Raw genomic sequence first — 24835 nt, 5'->3', positions numbered from 1 at the left:
CTGTCCCCAACGGCGAGGTCTGATGGGCAGAGGAAGGGGGAGGGGCCCGAAGAGGGTTGGGGAGCTGGTGGCACTGTGCACGAGCGCCAGATGAGTTAGAGCCTTCTATAGAAGCTAAACATAAGGACTGCTGGGGCCAAACTCTCTTTCCCGGGGCCTCGGGAGCCTGGACAAACCTCCAGATGCCTGACCAATGCAGGAAATGGGGAGCCGCCCACAGGCCTGGAAGATGAGCATTTTGGCAGCAATGGTAGACTTAAAACTTAGGACATCCCCAAATTTCTGGACTGCATGGGCCCCTAGAACTCTCGTCTCTACCCCAGGGAGAAAAAGGGCTCCCTACCAGCAAGTCACTCCTAATACTGGGTCTCCCACCCACCCTGCCAAGGGGGAGGCTTAGAGCTCGATTTAACTCGTTCTGGAAAAATTAACTTTTATATGTTGTCTCACACCTGCAGGTCATGGAACAAACTCACACCCACCACCAGGCCCACATAGTTACAGGCCAACTTCACACGTTACAGGAGCATTCCCACTCACGGTAGTGGTGACCACATCGCCAGATGGCAAGACCCCACACCGAAGCCAAGCGTTCCACCTGTGGTGTAGCAGCACCCCAGCCCTCAAAGCACCTGGGGTGCCCAAGAGGAGACCCCAGATGATGTCTCAGGTCTGCCCCAACTCACAAACTATCTGGAGAGAGAAGCACAAGACTCCCCTTCCTTACCGCTGCTTCCTGGCAGAACTGGTGGAGTGACCATAGCCCTCTCCTGTGGCTTAAAGGAGCCGCTTTCAAGTCCCCGAGGACCCTGAACTCCCCTTTTTCCCCCGGCAAACCGAGAAGCACAGCGCCACAAAGACCTCCTTTCTCTCCGTCCGAACGGGGCCATTATCCTCGCGAACGAAGCCGAGTGGGGGTTTTTTAAACCCTCCTGAATAAAGGCTCTGGTCCAACCGCCCCTCTGTCGAGGTGACTGGAGAGCTGGGAAAGGAGTCCGGCCTGGGCTGAGCCGGCAAACGGGGATATTTACGAACCACGGTGGGGACAGGACCTGCGCGGGAGCTGGGGAAACCTCCGCAAAGCCCCGCGTCTTCGTTCAAGCTGTCATCTTCGATCCCCATAGAGGTTTCTTTTTCCCCCAGAAAAAAAAGAGCTCAAGCCGCCCCTCAGAACACCATTTCACCTTTGCCCACGGGCTCTGCCAGGTGCAAGGAGCCACATCTCCCACGTGGAAGGCGAGAACGAACGAGACGACTAACAGACACGGAAAGGCAGTCCGCTGGAGTCCGCGAGACCACGTAGAATGTCCCTGTTCCTTCCCCCTAACGGTCTACCATTTTGAGGGTTACAATCTGCTGTTCTCCATAGGTCTTAAGACGTTCCAAGGACACAAGGATGTGGCTAAACTAAGTCCCATACATTGGTTTGGAGGTGACGCGTAGCAATTAAAAAAAAAAATCAATGAACTGCAAAACATATAGAAAAAAAATTAAAAATTAATAAAAAACTTTTTAAAAAACCATTGAGTTGCTTCCAGTTGTAATGTGTAACAACCAGTCTGAGAAGACTTTCAAACCAGCATATGGGAAGCAAAACTTACTGGCAGTAGTGACTAAGGACCTCTTCCAGGGTGACTTCAGGGCATTATGAAGCCAATGAGACAATCACACCCCAAGGAACACTTCCCAGTCCCCAACATTTTCATCGAACAAATAGCTCAATCATGACCATGGGCCTAAAAGAGCACATTTCTCTGTCAACGAGACAGCAGGCAACCAGCCAGCCATGACACACCATTCCACTTGCCTTCTCTTGCTGGTTTCCTGAGGTTCGATAGCTTTGGCCAGCATCTCCTTATAGATCGGAGATTTTAAATAGCGAGCATAAGAATCCTGGTGGGAACAAGAGAAAAACAGGAACGATGAGAGAGAAAGTGTCTAATCAAACGAACACACTTGCCATTTTCAAGCCCTCCCTTGGCGATTAGATGGCAAGGTTAAAGAATGTGTCTCCTCATGTGAAAGGCGTTTTGGTGTGTGCCCAAAGCAGTGAATCTCCACTGTGATCCCGAACCGCAGGATCCATTTCACCCAGCAGCTTGCTAGAAATTCACATTCTCAGGCCCACCCCAGTCCTACCGAAATAGAAACTCTGGGGTTGGGGGGACAATCTGAGCCTTAACAAGCCTCCAGGTGATTCTGTTGCACGTAGGTCAGAGAATCAGTGATGATAGCCTCCCCCACGCCAAAATCCATGCCGGGGGCGACTCAGTGAGGCCGGCACGAGACGAGAGGACACCTGTGGCCAGCCTCGCCCACCCAATACCTTCTTCCAAGAAAGAGGAGCCGCCATGAGCCTGCGGGCCCACCTTGAAACTTGCTAACATTCCTTTCCGCCCTGGATTTGAGTATAAAGGCAAGAGAAGATCAAGATAAGACCAAGGTGCAGACTTCTCCTGTGTGGATCTCTCCAGGGACCGCGGACAGGTTCCGAGCCGTCACTTCATAAATGCTACCTGCTTCTGAGCACACTCAACCCTCTGGTCACAAGTCCAGGGCAAAGCTCACAGCGACAAGCAGGGAGTGAGAATGTCTACATGTATTGGAGGAGACCATTCTAAGGACTGAATGGTAGCAGTAAAAGTCATGAGAACAGGACAGAGTCTGGGAATAGGAACTGCGGACACAGTGGGTCGTGTCAAATTCACTGTCGTAGGACATGGCCTGTAGCGACATGCAGTCCAGGAAGCGTAAATATCATTCAGTTACCCATGACTCTGTTTTGTTCTGGCTAGTAGCTGGTCTCCCTGGGCATCTCCCTAAAAAGTTATATGAAAACCACATTTCTGAATTCTAAAATACATTAAAGAAGACCATTATTAAAGAAATCCTGCTGTAAATCTTCTAAGGTGAATGCAGAAAATCACCCACCGATGAATAATAAATGGTAAAAGAAATGGCTAATGTGGCTTGGTGAAAATTCTAAATTATTACATATTTTAAAAGCAAAGTAAAACTATCTCTTTATAATATGATATACATAAAAGACTAAGGAAAATAAGTATAACAAGGAAAACTAATTTTAAAAATTCCATTCACACAAACCTATATCATATAACAGAGTTTCTAGAAATACTTTGCCATAAAAGGAATAATTGCCATATGAGAAGTTGAAGCTTATGAAGAAAGTCTCGTTGGGCACAGCACCAAATAGGAACCGTACCAGACAACTTCTCTAAGGCTAACCCTGAGCCTCACATTCTAATTTCTTAAGAAAGTGATTTATTTTCTCTCGGGTTCCCTTTATTTTTTAAAAAAACAATTTCCTGAAAATTCTCATCACATTCACTTTATATTAATAAGAAGGCTATCTGATTTCTCACAGGGTTTTTAACATAAGTACACACACTAAACCTTCCATATGTTCCATTTTTTTCCTTTTTTTAATTTAATTTTATTATTAGTTTCAAGTATAAAGTACATCGGTTAGATGTTTATACTGTTTATAAAATGATCCCCATAATTGCTCGTTCTCTCCTTTGGCTCTCCACGTGGCCATCACATTAATGCTAACCGCACTCCCTATGCCGTGCTCCCCATCCCCGTGCTCCCCATCCCGGTGACCATCTATTAACTGCTCATTCATACTTATTTAACCCTTCACCCCACTCTCCCAGCCCCCAGCCCCTCTCCCCTCTGGCCATCACCCAATTGTCCTCTGTATTTGTGAGTCTGTTTTCGATTAGTTTGTTCTTTTGGTTCCTTAGATTCCACACATAAGTGAAATCATGTGGTGTTCATCTCTCTCTGTCTGACTTATTTTACTCAGCCTAACCTTTAGGTCCATCCATGTCATTGCAAATGGAAGGATTTCATTTTTTAATGGCTGAGTAATATTCTATTGCATTATATGAACCATAACTTCTTTATTCAGTTTTCTGTTGATGGGCATTCAGGTTGCTTCCATATCGTGGCTATTGTAAATTGTGCTGCTATGAACGGAGGAGTGCGTAGATCTTGACGAGTTATTGTTTTGGTACTCTTTGGATAAATACCCATATGTCACTTTTGCTGAGGGCCAGGGCCACCAGAATGGCCACGATTCAACAGTGGAGACTAAGAGCCTGGGTTAGGACTCGGGGAGACGCAGTTTGAACCTGGGCTCCACCTCTGGTGAGACCCTGGGCAAACCACTGGCCTCTGAGGAAACAATCCCCGCCTCGTGGGATGTCTGCTACAAAGTTCCATGCTTTGCGCAGCGATGACACTGTGTAATCCTTTGTAAACGATAGCTCTTAGAGCAAGACGGTCATGACTAATGTCATCACTGCCCATGAGACCACAGACCGCTTCCCCCAGTGGTCCTCCCCAGCCAGTGAGCTTGGGAGCTCAAAGAGGTTCCAGCCCAGTGGACAGGTGGAAGAGACGTTGACAGGTCTGCATCCCAACACCAGCAAAGCAGTAGCCACATATCATCTCCCTTCTCCCCTGCGTCTAAAGAACTTTGCAGGTCCCTGGGGAGGGAAAGGCTTCCGGGCCCCCAGGACCCTCAGCACGGGCCCCACTTACCTTCTTCATGAGCATGTAGATGTGGGTCTGTGCCGCATCCAGCACATAGCGGTGGGGGTGCCTCAGCCCCTTGACCGTGATGTCCATGGTTTTGCCATCTATGTTGATCCATCTTCTTGCCCCTGGGGCCAGGAACAGCCTGGGATGGGGAGGGAAAGGCTAGCAAAAGAAGCTAAACCAAGTCGGTTAATGAATAGTTCCCAACTGCTTGGGAGGGAAGGATGGACAGAACTCGGGCCTCCCGAGATGAAAGTGGTCCTTTTTCAGAAGACACTAGAGTTTGAACAGGTTGTCGAGCAATATTTCTCAGAAGCAAGAAAACAGCCATGCCAGTATTGCCCACGTGACTATTTAGCTTCTCTGTTCCCACGTCTAGGACAGAGAGCAGAAAGTAGCTGGGGGGGCCCTGGCCCTGGGGGCGAAGAACCCAGCGTCTGACTTAATGCCCCTGCCTCCTTAGTTACCAGGATTCAGGTCAAGACACCTCCACCAGGTGTTTCACGGCCTCAGCTCCCCTCTGCCCAGTCGAGATGTGTTTGGAGGTGAATCCCGAACGTTCTGTTGGGAGGCAGCCCACTGACCCAGCACCCAGAGGTTTGCTGACCTGTGCATCTTTGACAGCCCCATGACAACCCCAACTCGGCCATGCTCCCTGAGTCCTTCGGCTCCCACTGGGACTTCGGGCACTCTCCAATCTTTCCCAGCTCAGTTATTGATTAGGGTGTTCCTGCCACACTCCTAAGCTGCACATTAAACTTTGGGGATGCAGACTAAGATTACATAACGGGGGAGCCTGGGGAGGAAGGAAGCTCATACAAAGATATAGGCAGTGAGGTTCCTTTGGAACAGATTTTTGGAATTAGGAGTTGTGCATGGGTCATCGTGTGCAAGGCAGCCAAGCACCCCCGTCCTGGGGAAGGATGGCACGGGACCCACCTGGACCGACAATACCTCCCTGACCCCCACTTCTCCTGGAGTGCAGAGTGCCTCCCTGTGAGAGGAAGTGGGCAAACGTTTGAGGAAGTACAGGTGCCTCCAGGTATGTGGCCCCGGGTTCTTCGGCACTGTTACTGCCTCTCTAAATTGAGAAAACTGGGATGGTCCAGTCTGAGCCCGTTCGAAGGAAGGACAGTACAGGCACAAAGGGATAAGTGCTCAGAGAGGTGGGCATCTGGCCTGCCGCCCGCAGCTCAGCACCACAGCCCAATGGTTGCAGACGCCTGGCTCTAGCTCAGGGGCGATTGGGCTTCGGGAATCACAGCTGAGCGTGAGTATGCACTAAATGCGCTGGGCCCTCAGAGATAAAGCCTGGTGTCCACCATTGCCAGCGCAGAGAGGACCAGCAAGGACGTGACCACAGCAAGACGGGAGCACTTTCCAGGTGGGGGAGGTGGGTGGGCGGCAGGTCTCAGCAGCTGTGCACCTCAGCAGTACCCGTGGCCTCATGGCATCTCCCCTTCCCTAGCCACCTGCCCTTCGGAACTGGAACCCATGGCTCTTGAGTAGTTTGGAGGAAAGCCAGGCCTGCAGAGGGGCAGACTAATTGCTATGCTGAGCAAGTAAGGGCTAAAGAGCTGTGCCCCACATTTGTAACCCAAGCTGGGCTCGCTGTCCCAGACACTTGGGGAACCTCCATCCCCTTCTCGGGCCTTAACTCTCTAAGGTGGTCTGTGGAATAGGTTTTCCCATCTTACCTATTTCCTTTCTCCTCTCTCTCAAACACGCACGCGCACATGCGCCCACCCCTACCTCCCAGGAGACCGAGGGGGTTTATTCAAAGACAGAGCCCTGTAATTCAAGGCAGCTTGCTTTTCTAACTCTTAAGCACATTCTCCTAAGAGCAGGGGAATCCTTGCGAAGCAGCAGCGGGCTATTTATAGCATGGCAGGTGCATCGGCTGACAGCTGACGTCGACGCGAGGGATGCGGGACCTCAAAAGCAATGGGGTGGCCAGCTGGGGGCCCAAGGGGAAGCTCTCCGACAATCTGGCTAATCCTCACTTGTAAATCTCCTCTGCTTTCTCCTTGACCTTGGACTGATCTCCATACTTCAGATCTTCACAGGCTTCCCAGAATCCCAGATTCTCCCCTGCACAGGGAGGAGTGGGGTCCACGCAGACGAAAGCCAGACAGGAAACGAGTCGGGAGAAGAAAAGAGGAAAGAAAAGAAATGGGTCAGCTGGGAGGGATTCGGTTTCCCAGAGTGACGATCATCTGCCTTCTGCAAAACGAGCCACGGCACAGTATGGGGCTGGGCAGAACACCCCTGGAGGCAAGGAGCCGGGTCTCCCTGCCAGGCCCCGGGAGAGTGCCCTTAACCCAGTGACCGGTCCACATGTGTTCTCTGAAATGCACCAGACTGCCACCCGCCATGCCCGCAGCCACACGTGTCTAATGCGAACACTGCTCTTTCCCCCACGGTACACAGCTCGGAGCTCTTGTCAGCCCCAGAGGTTGTCACGTTCCTTTTTTGTCCTAGGATTGGCTGTAGCAAATGTGTTTGAACAAGTCTGCAGGTGACTGGGCTTGTAAACAGGTATTGCTACATGACAGGTTGTCTTCATGAAGGGTCCTGTTTACTCTGCAGGTGTCAGCCACTGCATGTGACTTCTGCCTCCCCTGTTTGTGTGTGAGAGCCCGTCTTTTAAAAGCCCTCGAGGGCATGTTCCAGCCGAAGGTCCTCACAGAGAGACTGCTCACGCCACAATGCTGATGCGGACTCTCAGAAAAGGCCTGGCCACTAGGGGGACGGTCACCTGAGCCAGAGGGACGACGCTCCTCTGGCCAGAGTCCTCCCAATCCTTCAGTTCCTTCCAACTTGAAGTTCTCTGGCCAGTTCTCCCCAGCACCCAGAGTGGTGTGCACACTGGGTACAGTCACCCCAGGTGGCAGTTTTTGCCTGAGAAAATACGATGATCACGCCAATGGGACAGCAGAAGCCTGCATGTGCATGTGTGTGAATGTGTGCGTTTGTGTATGTGTGTGCCTGTGTGCATGTGTGTGAATGTGTGTATGTATGTCTTGTGTGTGAAAGTGTGTGTATGTGTGTGCCTGTGTGCATGTGTGTGAATGTGTATGTGTGTATGCCTTGTGTTCATGTGTGTGCCTTGTGCCTCGTGTGTATGTGTGTGCTTGTGTGCTCGTGGCCTTCTGCATGTAAATGTGTATGCATATGTTGTGTGCCTTGTGCATGAATGTGTGCATGTGTGTATGTGTGTGCCTTGTGTGTGAATGTGTGTGCCTTCTGTGAATGTGTATGCACATATGTGTGTGCCTTGAGTATGTGAATGTATGCACCTTGTGTGTATGGATGTGTGTTCTGGTATGTGTGTGCCTTGTGTGCATGTGTGTGAATGTGTGTATGTGTGTACCTTGTGTGCATGTGTGTGCATGTGTATGTGTGCGTGTGTGTGCATGTGTCCATGTGTGTGTGTGTCATGTGTGTGGATGTGTGCATGCATGTGTGTGCCTTGTGTGCATGTATGTGAATATGTGTATGTGTATATGCGAGTGCCTGAGTGTGAATGTGTATGTGTATGTGTGTTCCTTGTGTGTGAATGTGTATGCATGTGTGTGCCTTGTGTGGACTTACATGAATTTGTGTATATGCGAGTGCATGAGTGTGAATGTGTATATGTGTGTGTGTTCCTTGTGTGTGTGAATGTGTACACCTTGTGTGTGAATGTGTGCTTGTGTATGTATGTGAATGTGCGTGCATGTGTGTGAATGTGTGCATGTGTGTGTGTGAATGTGTGCACATGTATGTGTGTGCCGTGTGTGTGCATGTGCATGTGTGTGAGTGTGTGCATGTGTGTGTGCGCCTTGCGTATGCATGTGAATGTGTGTGCATGTGTGTGAATGTGTGTGGATGTGTGTGGATGTGTGTACATGTATGTGTGTGCCTTGTGTGTGCATGTGCATGTGTGTGAATGTGTGTGAATGTGTGCGTGTATGTGTGTGCCTTGTGTATGCATGTGAATGTGTGTGTGTGTGTGAATGTGTGTACATGTGTGCGTCTTGTGTATGCATGTGCGTGTGTGTGCGTGTGTGTGCATGTGTGCGTGTGTGTGAATGTGTGTACATGTATGTGTGTGCCTTGTGTGTGCATGTGCATGTGTGTGCATGTGTGTGAATGTGTGTGTGTATGTATGTGGATGTGTGTACATGTGTGTGTGTCTTGTGTATGCATGTGCATGTGTGTGAATGTGTGTGCATGCGTGCATGTATATGTATGTGGATGTGTGTACATGTATGTATGTGCCTTGTGTATGCATGTGAATATGTGTGCATGTGTGTGAATGTGTGCAGGTGTATGTGTGTGGATGTGTGTACATGTATGTGTGCGCCTTGTGTATGCATGTGAATGTGTGTGCATGTGTGTGCGTGTGTATGTGCGTGAATGTGTGCATGTATGTGTGCGCCTTGTGTATGCGTGTGCATGTGTGTGCATGTGTGTGCATGTGTGCGTGTATCTGTGCGTGCGTGCATGAGAATCACGGAAAGCCAGTGCGTGGGGAAACAGACAAAGGAAGACCCTTCCTCCTCCCTCACAGTGGTTTTGGAAAAAGCCTCCGGGTACTTCAGACTGGCACGATTCTTAGCTACTTGACATCTGTCCCCAGACGCTACGGTCCTTCCTCTGCGGTTCAAGCTTCAGGTTGTTCTTAGGACGGAGATCGCAGACCTGGATGCTCAAATGAACATCAAGTGCAATGCAGATCATCTTGCCCGTGGCAAAAAATGATTAATTGCTTAAGGTTAACATTAAATGAGCAATTATTCACAAGAGCCAAAAGGTGGAAACCACCCAAACGCCCATCAATGGAGGAATGGATAAGCAAAACGAGGTTACTCACATACCACAGAATACCGTTCAGCCTTAAAAAGGAACGAAATTCTGACACAAGGTACAACATGGATGAACCTTGAAAAATCTATGCTAAGTAAAATATGCCAAACAGAAAAGGACAAGTATTGTACGATTCCACTTACATGAGGCACCTAGAAATAGTCAGATTCATAGAGACAGAAAGTAGAATGGTGGTTGCCAGGAGAGATGAGGGAGGAGTTAGTGTCTGAAGGAGACAGAGCTTCAGCTGGGGAAGAAGGAAAAGTCCTGTGGGTGGACAGTGGTGATGGCTGCACAATATCACCGAACTGTGCAGTTAAAAATGGTCAAAATGGTACACTTTACGTTATGAAAACTTTGGCACCACAAAAAAATTAAACAAGGACACAAAAGTGTGTACTCGAATGTTCATAGCGGCATTATTCCTAACAACCAAAAAGCTGCTGAAACAACCCAAATGTCCACCAACGAATGAATGGAGGAACAAAATGTGACAAAGCCACACAATTAAATATTCTTCAGTCGTAGAAAGGAATGAAGCATTGTTACAGGCGACAACGTGGATGAACCGTGAAAACATTATGCTACACGAAGGAAGACACAGGACAAGTATTTTATGATTTCATTCATATGGAATGTCCAAAATAGGCCAATCCAATAAAATGGGAAGTAGATTAGTTGGTTGCCTAGGGCTGGGGGGGTAGGAACTTCTAATGGGTAAGGGGTTTCTTTTTGAAGGGGTGAAAACTTTCTAGTGATGGCTGCACAACTTCATGAATATAGTAAAACCACTGAATGGTACACTTTCAAATGGTATATGTATTACAGCCTGTGAATTTATGGTCTGTGAGTTACATCTCAATTTTTAAATGTTTTTAATTAAATGAGCAAACTGATGATTCATGTGCCCTGTTCATGTCTGAAGCCTCGAGCATATCTTGAGTAGATCACCGATAGTACTATTTTAATAATGCAGAAAAGAAAAATCTTTTCCTCAGGTTTTGTTACTAAGCAATGCGTAGGTAGGATAAACTCAGGGTGTGGTTTGTGGCATGGCCACTAGATGGCACCCTCTCCACTTATTCGCCAGTTACTTCCCGCCCTGCTAAGAGCGTTCCTCTCTCCCATCCATCTAGTCTGGGGTTTATTATATCCTGGCAGTTAGGTTTGAATAGAGAGAAGGATTTTCCAGAATCACATCATAATGTAACGTGCTGCATCAGGAGGTCAAACAGGCCGATGGCACGTCTCGTGGGATGAGTTTCAGGAGCAACCCCACAGACCACTGGGTCTTGGGGAGTAAGAGGCTGAGTACTGAGGCTCACATGTGATGCTCCCCAGAGCCGGGGAACCAGTAAGAAAGTAAGTGAACCCCATAAGAGTAAATATGTCAACAAAGATGGTGAAGCCGATGGAATACTCAGCCTAATGAAACCGGTCCTGATCTGGCCTCGGGTTTTCCCAGATGTTTCTCAGTGCTGTAGATTTAAAAAGCTGACACATCAGAGATGGGATCTACAGTGTGGCTTCCGCCCATTCCATTAAAATCCGCTCCCTCCTGAGACCGCGACGAGACCAGGATGGCCACGTGTTAGGATCCGATGGAGAGCTGTCAAAACTTGGAAAAACCCACTCCAAATAAATTGAAAAGAAACCTTCTGGATGGGATCTGCCAGGCGAATCCAACCCACGGCCAGGGAAGAGAAGTGCTGAGCTGGAGAAAATCAGGCTGGGAGACAAAAAGAGAAAGCCTGCTTTCCCCACTCCCTTCTGCTCCGTTCCCCGAGGGGCTGCACTTGACCGCAGGGGACACAGAGCTCCTGGGCCGGTGACCTCGAGGATCAGGGTGAGGGAGCAAAGCTGGCCCGAGTGGACAGCACCCTTGGAAACGTGAATTCACTAATGTCAGCAGATAAAATTGCCCCCCCGCCTCAGTGGTGGGACCCCTCAGAAACTCCATGCTAGACATAACAGGGGTGTTTCTCAAAAAACTTTAAAAAAAAAAGAAATGTTAGCTTTGAAAAACTGCGTGTTATGGGTGGTGAACATACGATGCAAAATACATATGACTTACTGTTGCACTGACACTTACTGGATTTCATTAATCGATGTCACCATAATAAATAAAAGAATAAAGAAAAGAAAAAAAAATTTAAAAAGTCTTAAAAAGGTAGACCCACCACTGAATTCCTTCTTGAGGAAGTACTGGAAGCTCTGCCGGCCCTTGGGGTCCCGGATCAGCTCGCTGAAGTTGAAGGCCCACCGCTCTACCCGCATCTTGGTCGGCGTTTCCACCCTGGGGGGTGACAATCCATCAATGCACCAGACGCTCAGCGCAAGGGGGGCCGTGCCAGGCAGTGGCCTGGGTAGCGGCGAGGGGTTTTAGCGCCCCACTAGCCTCCGTGAATCCCACGGCCCAGAGCTCGACCCAACATCCCCCCATCCCCACTTCTGCACAAACGTCCAATCCAAATAATCACTTGGTAGGAGAATGCAGCCCCAGACGAGTCTGCTGGCCACTTAGCGGGAGCGGGCCACCCCGAAGGGGAGGGGGATCCCCACAGCAGAGAGCCTCACACTCCGGCCACTCCCTTCGCCTTCAGGGATGCCTCCTCCGAGGCCCGTGGGGACAGCCAGCCGAGGGTCAGGTCGCCACACTGGACCAGGAGAGCATTCCAGAGCAGCACTGGTGATGGGTGCTATGGCCACCGGCTCCCCACCTCCCGGCCCCCCAATGCCTGTCATCGCTGGAGAGCACCCCCTTCACCATGGGAACACACTGGCATCTGGAGATTTCTCCTGTACCTGCCTTCAGGCCAAGCACCTCTGGGTAGACCCCATTTGTCATTTGTGCACCCTCTCCCAGACTTCCTCTAAGATGCAAGTCCCACCTCGTGTCAACGTTTTGAAAGGTCTCCTGCCCAAACCCTCTTGGGACCACCCTTTTCCTGGCCAGGCGGCCCAGCCTTCTCCTCCATGGAGTCGAACTCCACGTACCCTTGTCCACAAGGAGATTTGGGTCGCCTCTCTTATCTGTAACTGGGAGACAGGTGCAGACTCCAGAAAACCATCCTAATAACCAGAGCCCTGACGAGGAGGGAAGGCTCCCCAGAAGGAGGTTCTAGAGTCTTCCACTCTGCAACTGACATAGCAGACAAGTGACCCCAAACTCCAGATGAGTGCCCTCCTGAACCCAGCAGCTGCCCACAGAGGCTACATGGAGCAGGCGACAGGGCTACCCAGCCCTGCTTACCTGGCTAGGTCGATGCTGCCTGTATGTTCCTCATGCCCTAAGTGTGATGGCCTTGGCACTGACCTAAGCTGCAGGCTTACCAGCCCCTCCTCCCCTCTCCTCCTCCTCTCCCTTTCCGTCTGACTTGACATTTACGCCCTTCTCTTCTTCCTTTCTCCGTTAGCTGACACTCCCCCTCTGTATGACCGCCTTTGCCCACCTCCCAAACGCCTGATGTATGCAGAGGGACAGCTAGCGGCAACACCCGTTCAAACGCACAAACAGAGCTAAGAGCCAAAGAGTGAGTGGTCTAACTGCCCAGGCAGCTTTCGGCTCTGACCACCAGGAACGTAGTTTGACACTGATTAGATATCCAATATGTGAAGCCGGAAAGATATTTGTTTCCTTTTCAAAAACAATACAGTGTTACGCATAGAGTTACCATTTGACCCAGCAGTTCTACCCCTAGGTAGACACCCAGGAGAAACAAAAACACACGTCCACACAAAAACCAGTACACGGATGTTCACCGCAGCATTATTCGTAAGAGCTAAGAACAGAGACAAACCAAAAGGTTCAGTAACCGGTGAATGAATAAACAAAATGCGAGCTGTCCGTACAATGACGATTATTCAGTCATAAAAAGGGACTGAGTACTAACGCATGCTAGAACACGGGTGAACCTTAAAAGCATTATGCTAAGTGGAAAAGCTAGTCACAAAAGGCCACATATTGTATGATTCCATTTATACGAAACGTCCAGAATAAGCCAACCCATAGAGACAGAAAGTGGTTTAGCGGTCGCCTGGGGCTGGAGGAATAATGTGTGTGTGTCCGGGGACAGGGGAGGATGACAGCTAAAGGGTACAAGGCAGGGTCTTACTTGGGTGATGAAAATGTTTTAAAATTGTCTATGGTGATGTTTGCAGAACTCTATGACTATAATTTTTTAAAAAAAACATTGAATCGTACACTTTAAATGCGTGAATCGTATGGCTTGTGAATTATAACTCAAAAAACTATTAAAAAGACAAAACAAAACAAAACAGTATCTCGAATACATACAATTTGGCATTTAAATCCCAGAACTGAGTGTCATCTGTAATCCAAGGATTGCTAGGAAGGCAGCCTGACATGATGGCATCGTTGGACAAAAACTGCTCACTGTATTTGACGATCCTGAAAGGCAAACGGAAAACGATTTTCCCAGAAGTTCAACACCCAAGAGACTGAATCAACACTCAGGATGACCGGCCTGTCCTCCTTTCCTGACAGATTTATTACACACTTACCCGTCTTCTTAGAAAAATGCTCTAACAAGGCTCAGATTGGTGGGTATTTGACAAAATTGGTCCCTATTCTACTTAAAACAAAATGCTGCCTCCCGACCCAATCCCTACGTCATTAAAAACACCATCTCTTTACATTGCGTCATGAGTTTTCAAAGCTCAAAGCAGACTCAGTTTGTTCAAAGGGGCACGTGGCGCCATCTTGAAAGCACGAGGGCGCCGGAGACTTGCTGGGGTTCTGCCCACGTGCTGAGGCCCCCCCTTTGTGAGGACAGTGACGGCAGTCTGGAAACCTAGACCCAGTATTCAAAACCTAATTCCCGCTGGCTGAATTAGACCTTCTGAGCCAACACATTTTCTGGCGTCTGGACAGGGCGGAAAAAGCCTGCCATCCCTCCACCCCACAGGTGGGGATGACAGCCACAGTGAACACATGGGCACTGGCCGTGAAGTCTGTCCATAGCCCCGGGAGATTGCCAGGACGGGACCCACTGCCCTAGAAACAGAGCAGAGCCCTGAGTCTGCAGTTCGGTGCAGAGCTCCCACGACCCTCATGTTTTTTGATCAGACCTTTAGTGGAGCAGCTGAAGGGAAGGAAAAAAAAAAAAAGGTCCACAGGTCCAAATACTAAAGGTGTCAAGATTATTATGTAAGACTCTGAGCCGAATAGAAATTGGAAAGCGGGGCTGAAGAAGTATCCAAGAGCCTTTGAGTCTCCTTCGATAATGTCCTTTCTGTTTGGTTGCAGAAAACTGGGTTTGTGCGACATCAAAGTAGATGGCTTTGGCTTTACCAAGAACAATGAGTATCGTTACAACCCAAAATGGATGCCCACTGAGGATACGGGAGTACGCTCATCTGTGGTCAGGAAATCTTTCGAAGGCAGAAGTCATTGGAAAATGTGATTGAGGTCAGGACACATTTTCTCAAGCAGATGGTATTTTTGCAAACTAGGGATTTGGGAAGATGTAAAAAAGATATCTGAAGATTTTTACAAGAGCCTAACCCCCAACCATATTAGAACTGGACAAGATACATCTTCCATCTCGATCAGAACTATTCTCGAGTCTTAAACAGTCTGAATAAGTAAGTCTCACCGTGCCTCCCCAGGACTAAGGCAAGTCCATTTTCACATGTGCAGAAAAATCACAGAGTTATCAAGGTGGTCCAGAAATGAACTCCACATTTCAAAGGGATAATTGCTGACATTTTGGGAGGCACTAAACCCTTTTGTGTCTGAGAGACTAAACATTCACTATATCAAATGTACATTTCTCATTTATCCTGGTTGGATTTTAAATTAAAGATTAATAATGGGACATGTGAACCAGTAAACACAACCCTAATCATTCTGAATGGGTAAGGATAGAAACGCAGGCTATTATGGACCCCCACAGGGTCCAGTGCAGGAGCTGAAAAACTCCTCCCACTTTCCCATCTGCACATTATTGGATTCTAAGAAAGATGATAGATTTATACAGAACCTCACCCACCCCTGATTTTGCCTACCAGAGTGAAGAACCAGTAACTAACCCCCAAGAGACCTCTTTGTCCCTCAGAGTTTATTAGGCTCTAAGCCAGCCCTTGACTTGCCAAGTCTGCCTTAAAGCAGAAGTTCTCTTCTTGTCTATCTACTGTTCAAACCTCAGCAAGACCAATAAATTGGGGACATACCCGCCAAGGGACACCGAGGACTTCACCGTGGACCTCATTAAGGCCTGCTGGTAATACATGATCTGGAAAAGACACGGTCGTTAGAAGATGTCCTACATCCCCACTCTTGAGTGTCCCTAAACACTGACATTTACATGTGGCCTCTGGAACCAGCAGCCATATACCCATCACAGCACCCGATTCCGTTCCCTGAAGCTGGCCACCTCAGTACCAAGTGGACTCGGGCCCTCAGTAGATGGGTAACCCCAGACTCCAAATTAGGGGCCTCCTTAACCTGGCATGTGTCAGTCTGGGAAAAGGCACCAACTGAAAAATAAAAGTTCTAAGGAACATGAAATCAAGACACAAGGTCAGATGTTTAGCGTTTCCCTCATGTGCCTCTGACTGACAGAAGCAGATCTAACCTCGATGGCCCTAGATACGAGATTTGCCAAAATAACGTGCTACCCTGGACAGATTCTGAACAGCCCTGTAATTGTGGGAGCAGGGGCCAGGGCAGGGGTGCAGATGCTCCACTGCATTTGCTCCCATGTCCCTCAGATCTATGCCTTCTGAGAGTGTTTCATATCCTGAGTCTCAGCATCAGCCCCATTCAGACCTTACTTAAGATGCTTTTCCATTCTGTGCTGTCCGTTAATTTGGAAACAATCCTTTGAACTTTACGCGTGGCTTTCCTTTCATTACTAACTGCAGAGCAGAAAGCCAAAGTACACATAATTTGTTAGAGGATTTAAAATCAAACTTCCCTGGATATGAGAGACTAATTACCTCTTTTCTGACAGCAATGATTGTTTGTTTCTGTAAAACAAAGAAGCAAAAGCTATTAAACAGATGTCATGAAATCATTACAGTTCAAATACCCATTTGAAAAATAAAAATGTTCTCCCCATGAGGAAATTGTCCATCTTTTCTTGTTTAAAAGATAGAATTTCCCCCATCACCACCACCTCCATCCAATTCGACACAACCACTGGAGAATTAGATAACTAAGCGATTTGGTGAGGGAAGGGGTATGATTTACCACTACAACTTTACCCAGCTCTCCTAAAAGCCAAGATGAATTAAAGAACAAGCTTGGGGTTGGTCCCATCATGTCTACGGAACCATCTTAAATGGAACGAGAGATAAAGATGGGGAAACTCGTGTGGAGCTTGAGTATTTGTTTCCTTTCTCACAGGAGAGAGAGAGAGAGAGAGATCTGAATGAACGGTGAGATTCATTCCTCAGGCATTCAGAACAATCTGACCAATTCCATAAGTTGGGGGATGGGGGAGGAGGCGGTAAGCCACGCTGCCAAAAAATAAAGCACACGTTTAAAAGACTCGAGACCCGCAGCCACTGAAAGCCGAGTCCCATAGCTGAGCCGTGATGCGGAAGATCGTATCAGGCCCCATGCTCTGCGTGAAGCTGCCTGTCGAAGCACGTTCACGCCAGGACTGGGCAGCAGCAGGCTGTCCTGCCTCTGGATTTTTTTCAGTTATGGCAGAGAAAGGACGGCGCCCAGAGGGATTCCATGTTTGGGCTCTTAGAAGCTTCTGGAAACCATTCAGACCTGTCTCCTACTAAAATCTTCTACACGCCGACGTGCTTCCTTGGTATCTCTTTGCTGCTCCACGCGGCCCCTGGAGGCTGGGCACAGCTGGTGACCCCAGTCTCAGTTTTCCTCGGTTTGGTTGTGGCCGGGGGTTGCCTGGTGCTGACTCTTATACTGTTAGTTGACCATCCTAATTTCTAGCTGTTAGTATCAATGCTACTTTACACACCTGGGTCTTCACTTGCAATACGGTCAGAAGTCCGAGGAGGACTCTATTTAGCCAGTGAGCAAAACGACCACTGCCCGTGAGACCGCTGACAAGGAATGAAGGAGGGTCCAGTCCAGGATGTCACACACTCCTCCCGCCTGTCTAATCCATGCCAGGTTTTATTTTGGTCTCTTAGATTGCTTTTATGTAATTGCTTTTCACAGGAAATCCTTTTTCCTGGGTGGGGGAGTGGGGAGAGTTATCTCAGAAAAGTAGGTCTCAGGTAGGTCTCTTGATGTGAACTCACACACACCTGACACCCTCCTTCACAGCATTTATCACAATTGTAATTACATATTTGTTTTGTTTGACTTTGTTTGATATACATACCACCCGGTAGACACCATTAAGAGCAGGCCAGCCATGTCTACCTTCCCTAGCACAATGTCTGGCACCAAGGAGATGCTTGTGTTCAGAGGCCTAAAAAATGGAGACGTATTCTAAGCTTAATAGAATATTTGTCCACTTAAAAAGTTGAAGACACTCCCCAAATGATCCAAATAGTTTGGCAACCACATTGATTATTCATTCTCATTCTGTCTCAACACAAGGCACTGTTTTGGAAGACACACATTTCAGGTAGGAAAGTCCCCTGGGGCCGCAGCAGATTTGCATGCAAACCTAAGATAATAAAATTCTCTGTTAAGAGTCTGTTGAAATGGTTTAAAAATAGTATCTACTGGTCTCTGCCCTCTGCTCAAAGAAGGAGCTGGACTGTTGCATAATAATAACCACTTAGCCATTAGTGCAAAGCAATTGACACCTCTTTGCGTCCTTACACAGTTTGAGGGAGAAAGGTTTTATTATTCTGATTTTCAGCTGAGGAAACTCTGAGGCTCTGAACAAGCATCTCAGCATCTCCTGGTCCATAATTGGTTGAGCCGAGATTCAAACCGATCTACCCTTTTCAGAGCTGAGGAGGGATCCCTAAGAAACAGAAAAAAATGCCCACTGTCATCACCGATTCCCTCCGGAAGCTGAGAATGCTACAGAGTGGAACGACTCTGTCCAGCCATTTCTTGTCGAATTAAAACAAAAAGAGGCGGAGCCCCAGTCACAAGATGAAACACAAACACAGGAAACACTCTTTAATTAACACTAGTGATGGTAAAACAAACTCCCAGCTGTAAGATAAATAAGCCCTGGGGATCTAACGCGCAGCCTGGCGACTTTAATCAGCAACGCTGTATTGTATCACGTACTTGAAGGTTGCTAAGACAGGAGATGGTAAATGTTATCACCACACACACACACACACGAAGCTGTAATTATGTGACGGACGTCGGAGCTAACTAACCTTATTGTCTTAATTATTTTGTAGTGTATACATGTATCTAATCATCACCTCTTACACCTTAAACTTACATAGATTATACGTCAATGATAGCTCAACAAAGCTGGGGGGCCGGAAACAGTAATTACGGTAAAGATCTCAATCGTATTAGGCCTGAGCTGGGCAGTCAGCCTCCTAAACACCCTCCTTCAGAGTGCCCAGGGCTCAAGATAAAACTTCCTATTGGCCACTGATCTGTGGTCACGGGCCCCTGAGTGGACAATCACAGATGAATTGAGCCAGATTCTCCGTCTGCCCTGATGTCCTCTGGGCCCCCTGGGGAGCTGGCTTTGTAAGTCACTTCTAGTCTGACTTCAGCCTGATATGTTTGTTTCTGGGGCCATTATCTCAGTCCTCAAGATTCGAAAAAAAAAATTTTAGATTTTAATGCACGTCGTTTGCTTTCATTACCCTTTTAGGGCCCTGCATTGGTGGTGTGGTCTGCTGTTGGTTTTCTGATTCCCAGAATTACCGGCTATCTTCTGGGAATCAGACAGCAGCTAGCTCCCTAATAATAGGATGCAGGTGAATCTGAGGTTTTCCCACCTCCACCTTGGACTGTCCATGTGGATTTTAGCGTTTATGTCTAGCCTGAAAAATAGTTGTCCCTAGGATGAGCTTCCCCTAGATTGACACACAGAGTATCTCTGTCCTAGGGAGGGTGCATCGGGACAGTGCAGGAGAGGGTTTTGGACTTCTCCAAAAGATCGAGAGAGATTTTGAGGGGGTTGGGGGAGAAACAATGTGGCCTTTGGGATCAGACCAAGGTCAAAATCCTGGTTATCACTTATTGGCTACGTAACTTTGGATGAGTTATTTCCCATTTCAAAGCCTCTGATTCCTCATTTGTAAAAGGGGGTAGTAGAAGAAAAAAGGGACTAAATAAGCAATAGACAGGTGACTGGTATACAGCAAAGACTGAACATACAGTGTCTATTGATTTAGAGATCTCAGGACACTGATACCGAGACTATACACGGTTTTAGCCCTACTTACAAGATAAAATACAGGACACCCATGCAATATTTGCGACACACTTATACTAAGTTATTTGTTGCTTATCTAAAATTCAAATTCAACTGGGCATCCGATATTTTTATTGGCCAAATCTCATAAACCTATTAATATTATTGTTACTTAGCCAAAGGCCGTAAGAAACATTCGTTTAAAAATAAAGTCGTTAAAAAATATATACGCACAATTCATAAGCAAATCAAAAAAAACCACCTTATAAACTAAGAAATAAACATTTTTTTTTCGTCCTGGCATTCATGTACAAATCCCCTGCTTTCTCAACAGCTGGCCCCCCCTGGAGGGCATCATCTGAGTGACACACTTTGCACAGTAAGATTCTGTGTCTAAGGAAGGAATCTTCAAATGTTCTGCATTCTTGGAATTCTAACATATTATTTATTGCTTGCAGAGTTGCCCAAACACGGACATATCTAGCGCTTGTTTACGCAGCTCGGTGGCCGACTTGTTGGCCCTGGAACCCTGGAACCCGGATGCAGGCTACAGACAATTGTCACAGGGCAGGAAGGTCAGGGCCTTGCCCTGAGAGGCCCTCCGGCCACTGTGGACGGGAGTGCGAGACCCCAGACCCTGGGATCGGGCAGCCAGGCGGGAATCTGTGCAGAAACAGAAATGAGGGTCAGGCAAGCCATGGAGAGGAGGCCAAGATGGGGAGAACCACGAGGAATCGGGGCACACGGGCACTGAGAACAGAGAGAGGGGCAAAGTCAGAAACCAGGAGATCCAGGAACCGACACGGGTCATGCGAAGCAGACAAGAGAAGAGACCGGAGGCAGCGAGCTGTCCACGGAGACAGGAGGTCAAGGTCATGATGCTGTGAAGCATCTGTCCTGCCCGGTACTCCCTGATCAGCAGAAGCAAGACAGACCACACAACTGGCAAGGCACAGCACAAATAAAAATGCCCCTTGTCCAAAAAAAAATATATATATATATAGTATTAAGAATTTTAAGACAGCGACAGCAGAACATTAACCAAATATGGGGCTCTACTAAGTGTGAAGCCATGGACCAGTGAACAAGTCACCTGCCATGAAGCTGGCCCTGGATGCAGGACCAAAGGATGTGGCTGGGTGGGGGCGGGGGTGAGGGGGCGAGAATAATGTAATGGCAGGATGAGCGACAGCAAGGGCTGTAGAACCGGAAAGACCTAAGACTGAATTCTGGCTGGGCCAGCTCGGACGAAACTACTCAACTTCTGTTTCTGTTTTATCATATGGAAAATGGAATCGATATGACCTCTTTTTTTACCACGCTGCGTAAGAATTCGATGTCATCCAGCAAATCTTCTAGAAGCTACCTCAATGTCCGTCAAGCACATCTGGCAGGATACGGAGGGGGCTTGGGTGCCCGTGAGCAGGGGTTCAAATCCTGGCTTCTCCATTTCCAAGTCGTGTGTCTTGGCCAAGCTGCTTACTCTCTGTCTCCTCAACTAGGAAGGAGGGGTGCTAATAACACTGGTGACCTCATAGGCTGCTGTGAATCTTAACTGAGCTGTGACTAGGTGTAACGCACTTAGCCCCACGCCTGGCACACAAGGAGCTGTCAGCAAATGTCAGCGGTCAGCATCATCCCTTCCCAGCCAGCACCAGTCACCCAGGAGCCACAAGAAGAAAGCTGTTTGTGCCCATTTATGTGAGAGTACAGAGGGAACTGTCACTCACTCCCTAGCGACTCCAGGCCGAGGGCTCTGTGGAACACAGTATTTAATGCCATGAGGCCATATTTCTCTCTTTCGCCCAAAGACCAGCGCGTCTGCCCTCGTAAGTTCTGCCATTCTCAGCAGCTGTTAATGGACTAGGCAGGGAAGTTGAAACTGGCGTGTACCTTCCTCCCTCCACCGTCACCTGGGGCAGAAGCATGAGAAGGCGTAAGGACAGAAGAAGAACCCAGATAAGTACAGCCCCCCGTAGTGGGATCCAGGTTCCACAGGGCTCCATCAATTATCTCCCGCAGCATGGTCACAGTAGCAACAACAATGGCTGCTGTGTGCGGAGCACCTTGGCATGTCGGACACCATCCTACACCTGTCACATGCATGTCTCATTTAATCTTCTGAAGGAGCTGTTGTTATTCCCATTTTATAGGTGAGGAAACTGAAGCTTTGAGCAGCTCGAGAGCTTGCCCATGATCACGCCGCCAGGGAGAGGTGGAACCGAGTGGGATTCGTGCTGCTGTCAACGCTCTCTTCAGCACCCTGCGCTGGCCCTTGACGCTAAATAGCCACGGTAAGCCTGCTGGGGTTGGGGGAGCACCAGCCTGGGGCGCACCTGGCCGCTGCTCTGTCCCTTACTTCGAGGCCAGATTCTCTGAAATAAAAGGAAGGTGGGGACTTTGCATGCTTGGCACCCCCATATGCCTCAAAGCCTCAAAACTGAGAGAGGACGTGTGGTCCCTGGCCCCTAGCCAGTCCCTCCCAAGGAGGGGCGGCCACCCTGACCAGCAGCCATCAGCCTGAGGAAGAGGGTCACCCAGGGCCCTAGACACCTGCCAACCTAACCAGCCTCCTCTCTGACACTTGATGGTGTTTATTTCTTTGGGGTTATTTCCTCCAATTAAGGAAAACAGATACGTTTTCAAGAATTCGCTAATTCTCAGAAATGGCCTCTCTCTTCAAACCAGCACCACACGTTCTCTGAGAGGAAACAAAAACCCGAGCCCTTTGCACTCCCAAGGCTGCGTGGAGACACTGCCCGTTCCCGCCACCCTCTCCTCTCAGAGCAGATAACCCCGAAAAAACCAGGGACACTCGGTCGACCTGGGGATACACTGCAAACAGATAAAACCCAGCACCAGCCTCCGTTTCCCTAACAGCTGGATCCGTCCCACACACCGGGCCGGCTGAGGGAGGGGACAGGCGGGAGGGCCCCGCGTGCATGAGAATTACGGTTCTTAATTCTTCTTAATACTCCACAGCAGTCAGAGCGCAGACAGGAGAAAGAGAGCTGGCGGAAGAAAGAGAGACAGAGAAGGTGATGGTAAACGAAACTGAAAGGACCTCTGCGTCCCACATCAGCACGGCGGACACAGCCCTGTCTCACACGCTCCGACTCTGAGCTGACGGAATCGCCAGCATCTGGCAAGGGATGGGCCTGAAAAGCCAGAAGACTCGCTCTCCTCCTAGGCTGACTGTGATGTGCTTTGTACCTCTCCCCTCCCCGCTCCACACCGGAGAGGTTTCCACAGCTGCCAGTTACCCACAAAAAAGGCAAATCTGCCAGCCAGGTTCAGTATTTGCCTTGATGATTCTGTTTCCATGGCGACCCAGACAACAAGGCCTCAGCAGTTATCTGTCATCTGGTGAGGGGAACACGGAAAAGGCCTCTGAAGGCTGGCAGTGCCACACATGTAACAAAGGAAGGGTCACTTTGAGTCGTGGCCAAGGGATCTAGCAATGCCCCCCAGGTGACATCCTCTGGGCGGTCCCCACGGTCATCGTGAGTTCCAGGTCCCGGAGGGCAGAAGTGCGTGTGGCACAGAACGGCCTCGCTGCCATCTCTTTCCTGCTCTTTTCTCCTTCCCCATCCATGTCCTTCTTCCTTCCTTCCCAGCACGTCCCTCCTGGCTCCCGCTCAGGCCTTAAGGCACCGCCGAGGCTCGGAGGTGACACACTAGGCTAAAGAGGTCACTGACCCTCTGCTGTCCGGAGACTCTAGACAGAAAGCAACGAAACCGCCTTAAGACTAATGTAAATGGGGTTTAGGCTGGTTTACTGGGATCAGTGGTTCTCAACCTGGGCAATTTTGACCCCCAAGGTACATGGGACAATGTGTGGAGACATTTGTGATTGTCAGGACTGGGAAGCGGGCAGGAAAGGCACGATGTGACTGGCATCTGGTTGGTAGAGGCCAGGGAAGCTACGGTGTGCAGGAGTGCCCCCCAAAGAATGATCTGGCCCAAAACAACAGTGCCATGGTTGAGAAACCCTCACCTGGATGCTCACTATTTCAATAGTTTATCTACTGCATTTCTTTAAATAAGAAACCATCATAGGAAATCGGCCATCCAGCATAAATGGTGACTTATTTGGGAGAAAGGGTCCTTTTAACACAAAAACCATAGGAGAATCTTTCCAAAGAATCCATCCCACTGAGATGCAAAACAAAGTGTGACATTCCAGGTCCTGTCATGTGGATTAGTGTTTAAACCCAAAGTGGATTCAGGGAGTTAAGTCTGGGGCCACAGTCTTCAGGGAGCCAGGGAATTGGCTGAAATGGCATGCAACATATCTGTCTGTGCATCTTTGGGCAGAATGCTTTCGTAAATTTCCTCGGATTTTCAAAGGGGAAAGTGACTCAGAAAAGTCTGAAAACCAACCATCTAGATCCCATTGGCTCCGGCCTGCATTCCAGATATCTTCTCTCTCCTCACCTAGGACCCCTGCCATGGCTTCCCCATCCCAACACTGATATCGCAGAGCCCACAGTCCTCCTCTCTCTGGCAGCCTCGAAGGGGCGGTGACATGACCCCAACAGACACAAATCGATAACAGACATGTGGACAGCTTCCTAGCCTAAAAACATGGCCTAGGCTCTGCCCAAAGTTGGCAGCAGATACCTACCTGGTTTACCTGAACTTCATTTGGATCGGTCACTCGGTCCAGGCCATAGTCCAGCACGTTGTTCATTCCTGGCTGAATGGAATGAAAATAACGTAAGGACCACAGCTAGGAGAGCCTCTAGTTTCCACTTAACTCTAGGTTATGGTCAAGCTGCCAATTGTGATACTGAGCTGAGAAGGGCCTATGGCCTAGCACACGGGGAGCTAGGAGGGTGCGTAAGACCCTCTAGATGAGCCAGTGAGCTTCACGGGGCTGTTCCACCACCACAGCATCCCCAGAACCTGACATGGTGGGACGAATGCATGCATGCATTGGTGGGTGAATGGGTAGGTGGGTGAATGGGTGGGTGGGTGGAATGATGGATGGATGGATGGGTAGGTGGGTGAGTGGGTGGGTGAGCAGATGGATAGATGGATGGATGGATGGATGGATGGATGGATGGATGGATGGATGGATGGATGGGCGGGTAGATGGATGGATGGGTGAGTGGATGGGT

General features: G+C 48.8%; 1 protein-coding gene across 1 annotated transcript in view; it reads right to left on the bottom strand.

Annotated features, from left to right (window-relative positions):
* The window catches only part of RGS9 (regulator of G protein signaling 9), a 65996-nt gene that overhangs the window by 10596 nt on the left and 30565 nt on the right, over positions 1-24835 (bottom strand). Inside the window, exons 9-16 of the mRNA XM_006912417.1 lie at positions 24349-24411; positions 16381-16410; positions 15613-15674; positions 13715-13828; positions 11598-11713; positions 6570-6657; positions 4570-4708; positions 1808-1893 (exon numbers count right to left, since the gene is read on the bottom strand). Of these exons, the coding sequence (XP_006912479.1) occupies positions 1808-1893; positions 4570-4708; positions 6570-6657; positions 11598-11713; positions 13715-13828; positions 15613-15674; positions 16381-16410; positions 24349-24411 (698 nt within the window). The remainder of the gene's footprint in view (positions 1-1807; positions 1894-4569; positions 4709-6569; positions 6658-11597; positions 11714-13714; positions 13829-15612; positions 15675-16380; positions 16411-24348; positions 24412-24835) is intronic.

Source organism: Pteropus alecto, unplaced genomic scaffold, assembly GCF_000325575.1.
Source record: "Pteropus alecto unplaced genomic scaffold, ASM32557v1 scaffold134, whole genome shotgun sequence".
Classification (NCBI taxonomy): domain Eukaryota; kingdom Metazoa; phylum Chordata; class Mammalia; order Chiroptera; family Pteropodidae; genus Pteropus; species Pteropus alecto.
The sequence above is the reverse complement of the archived record's forward strand: the minus strand, read 5'-3'. Positions and strand labels throughout refer to the sequence as shown.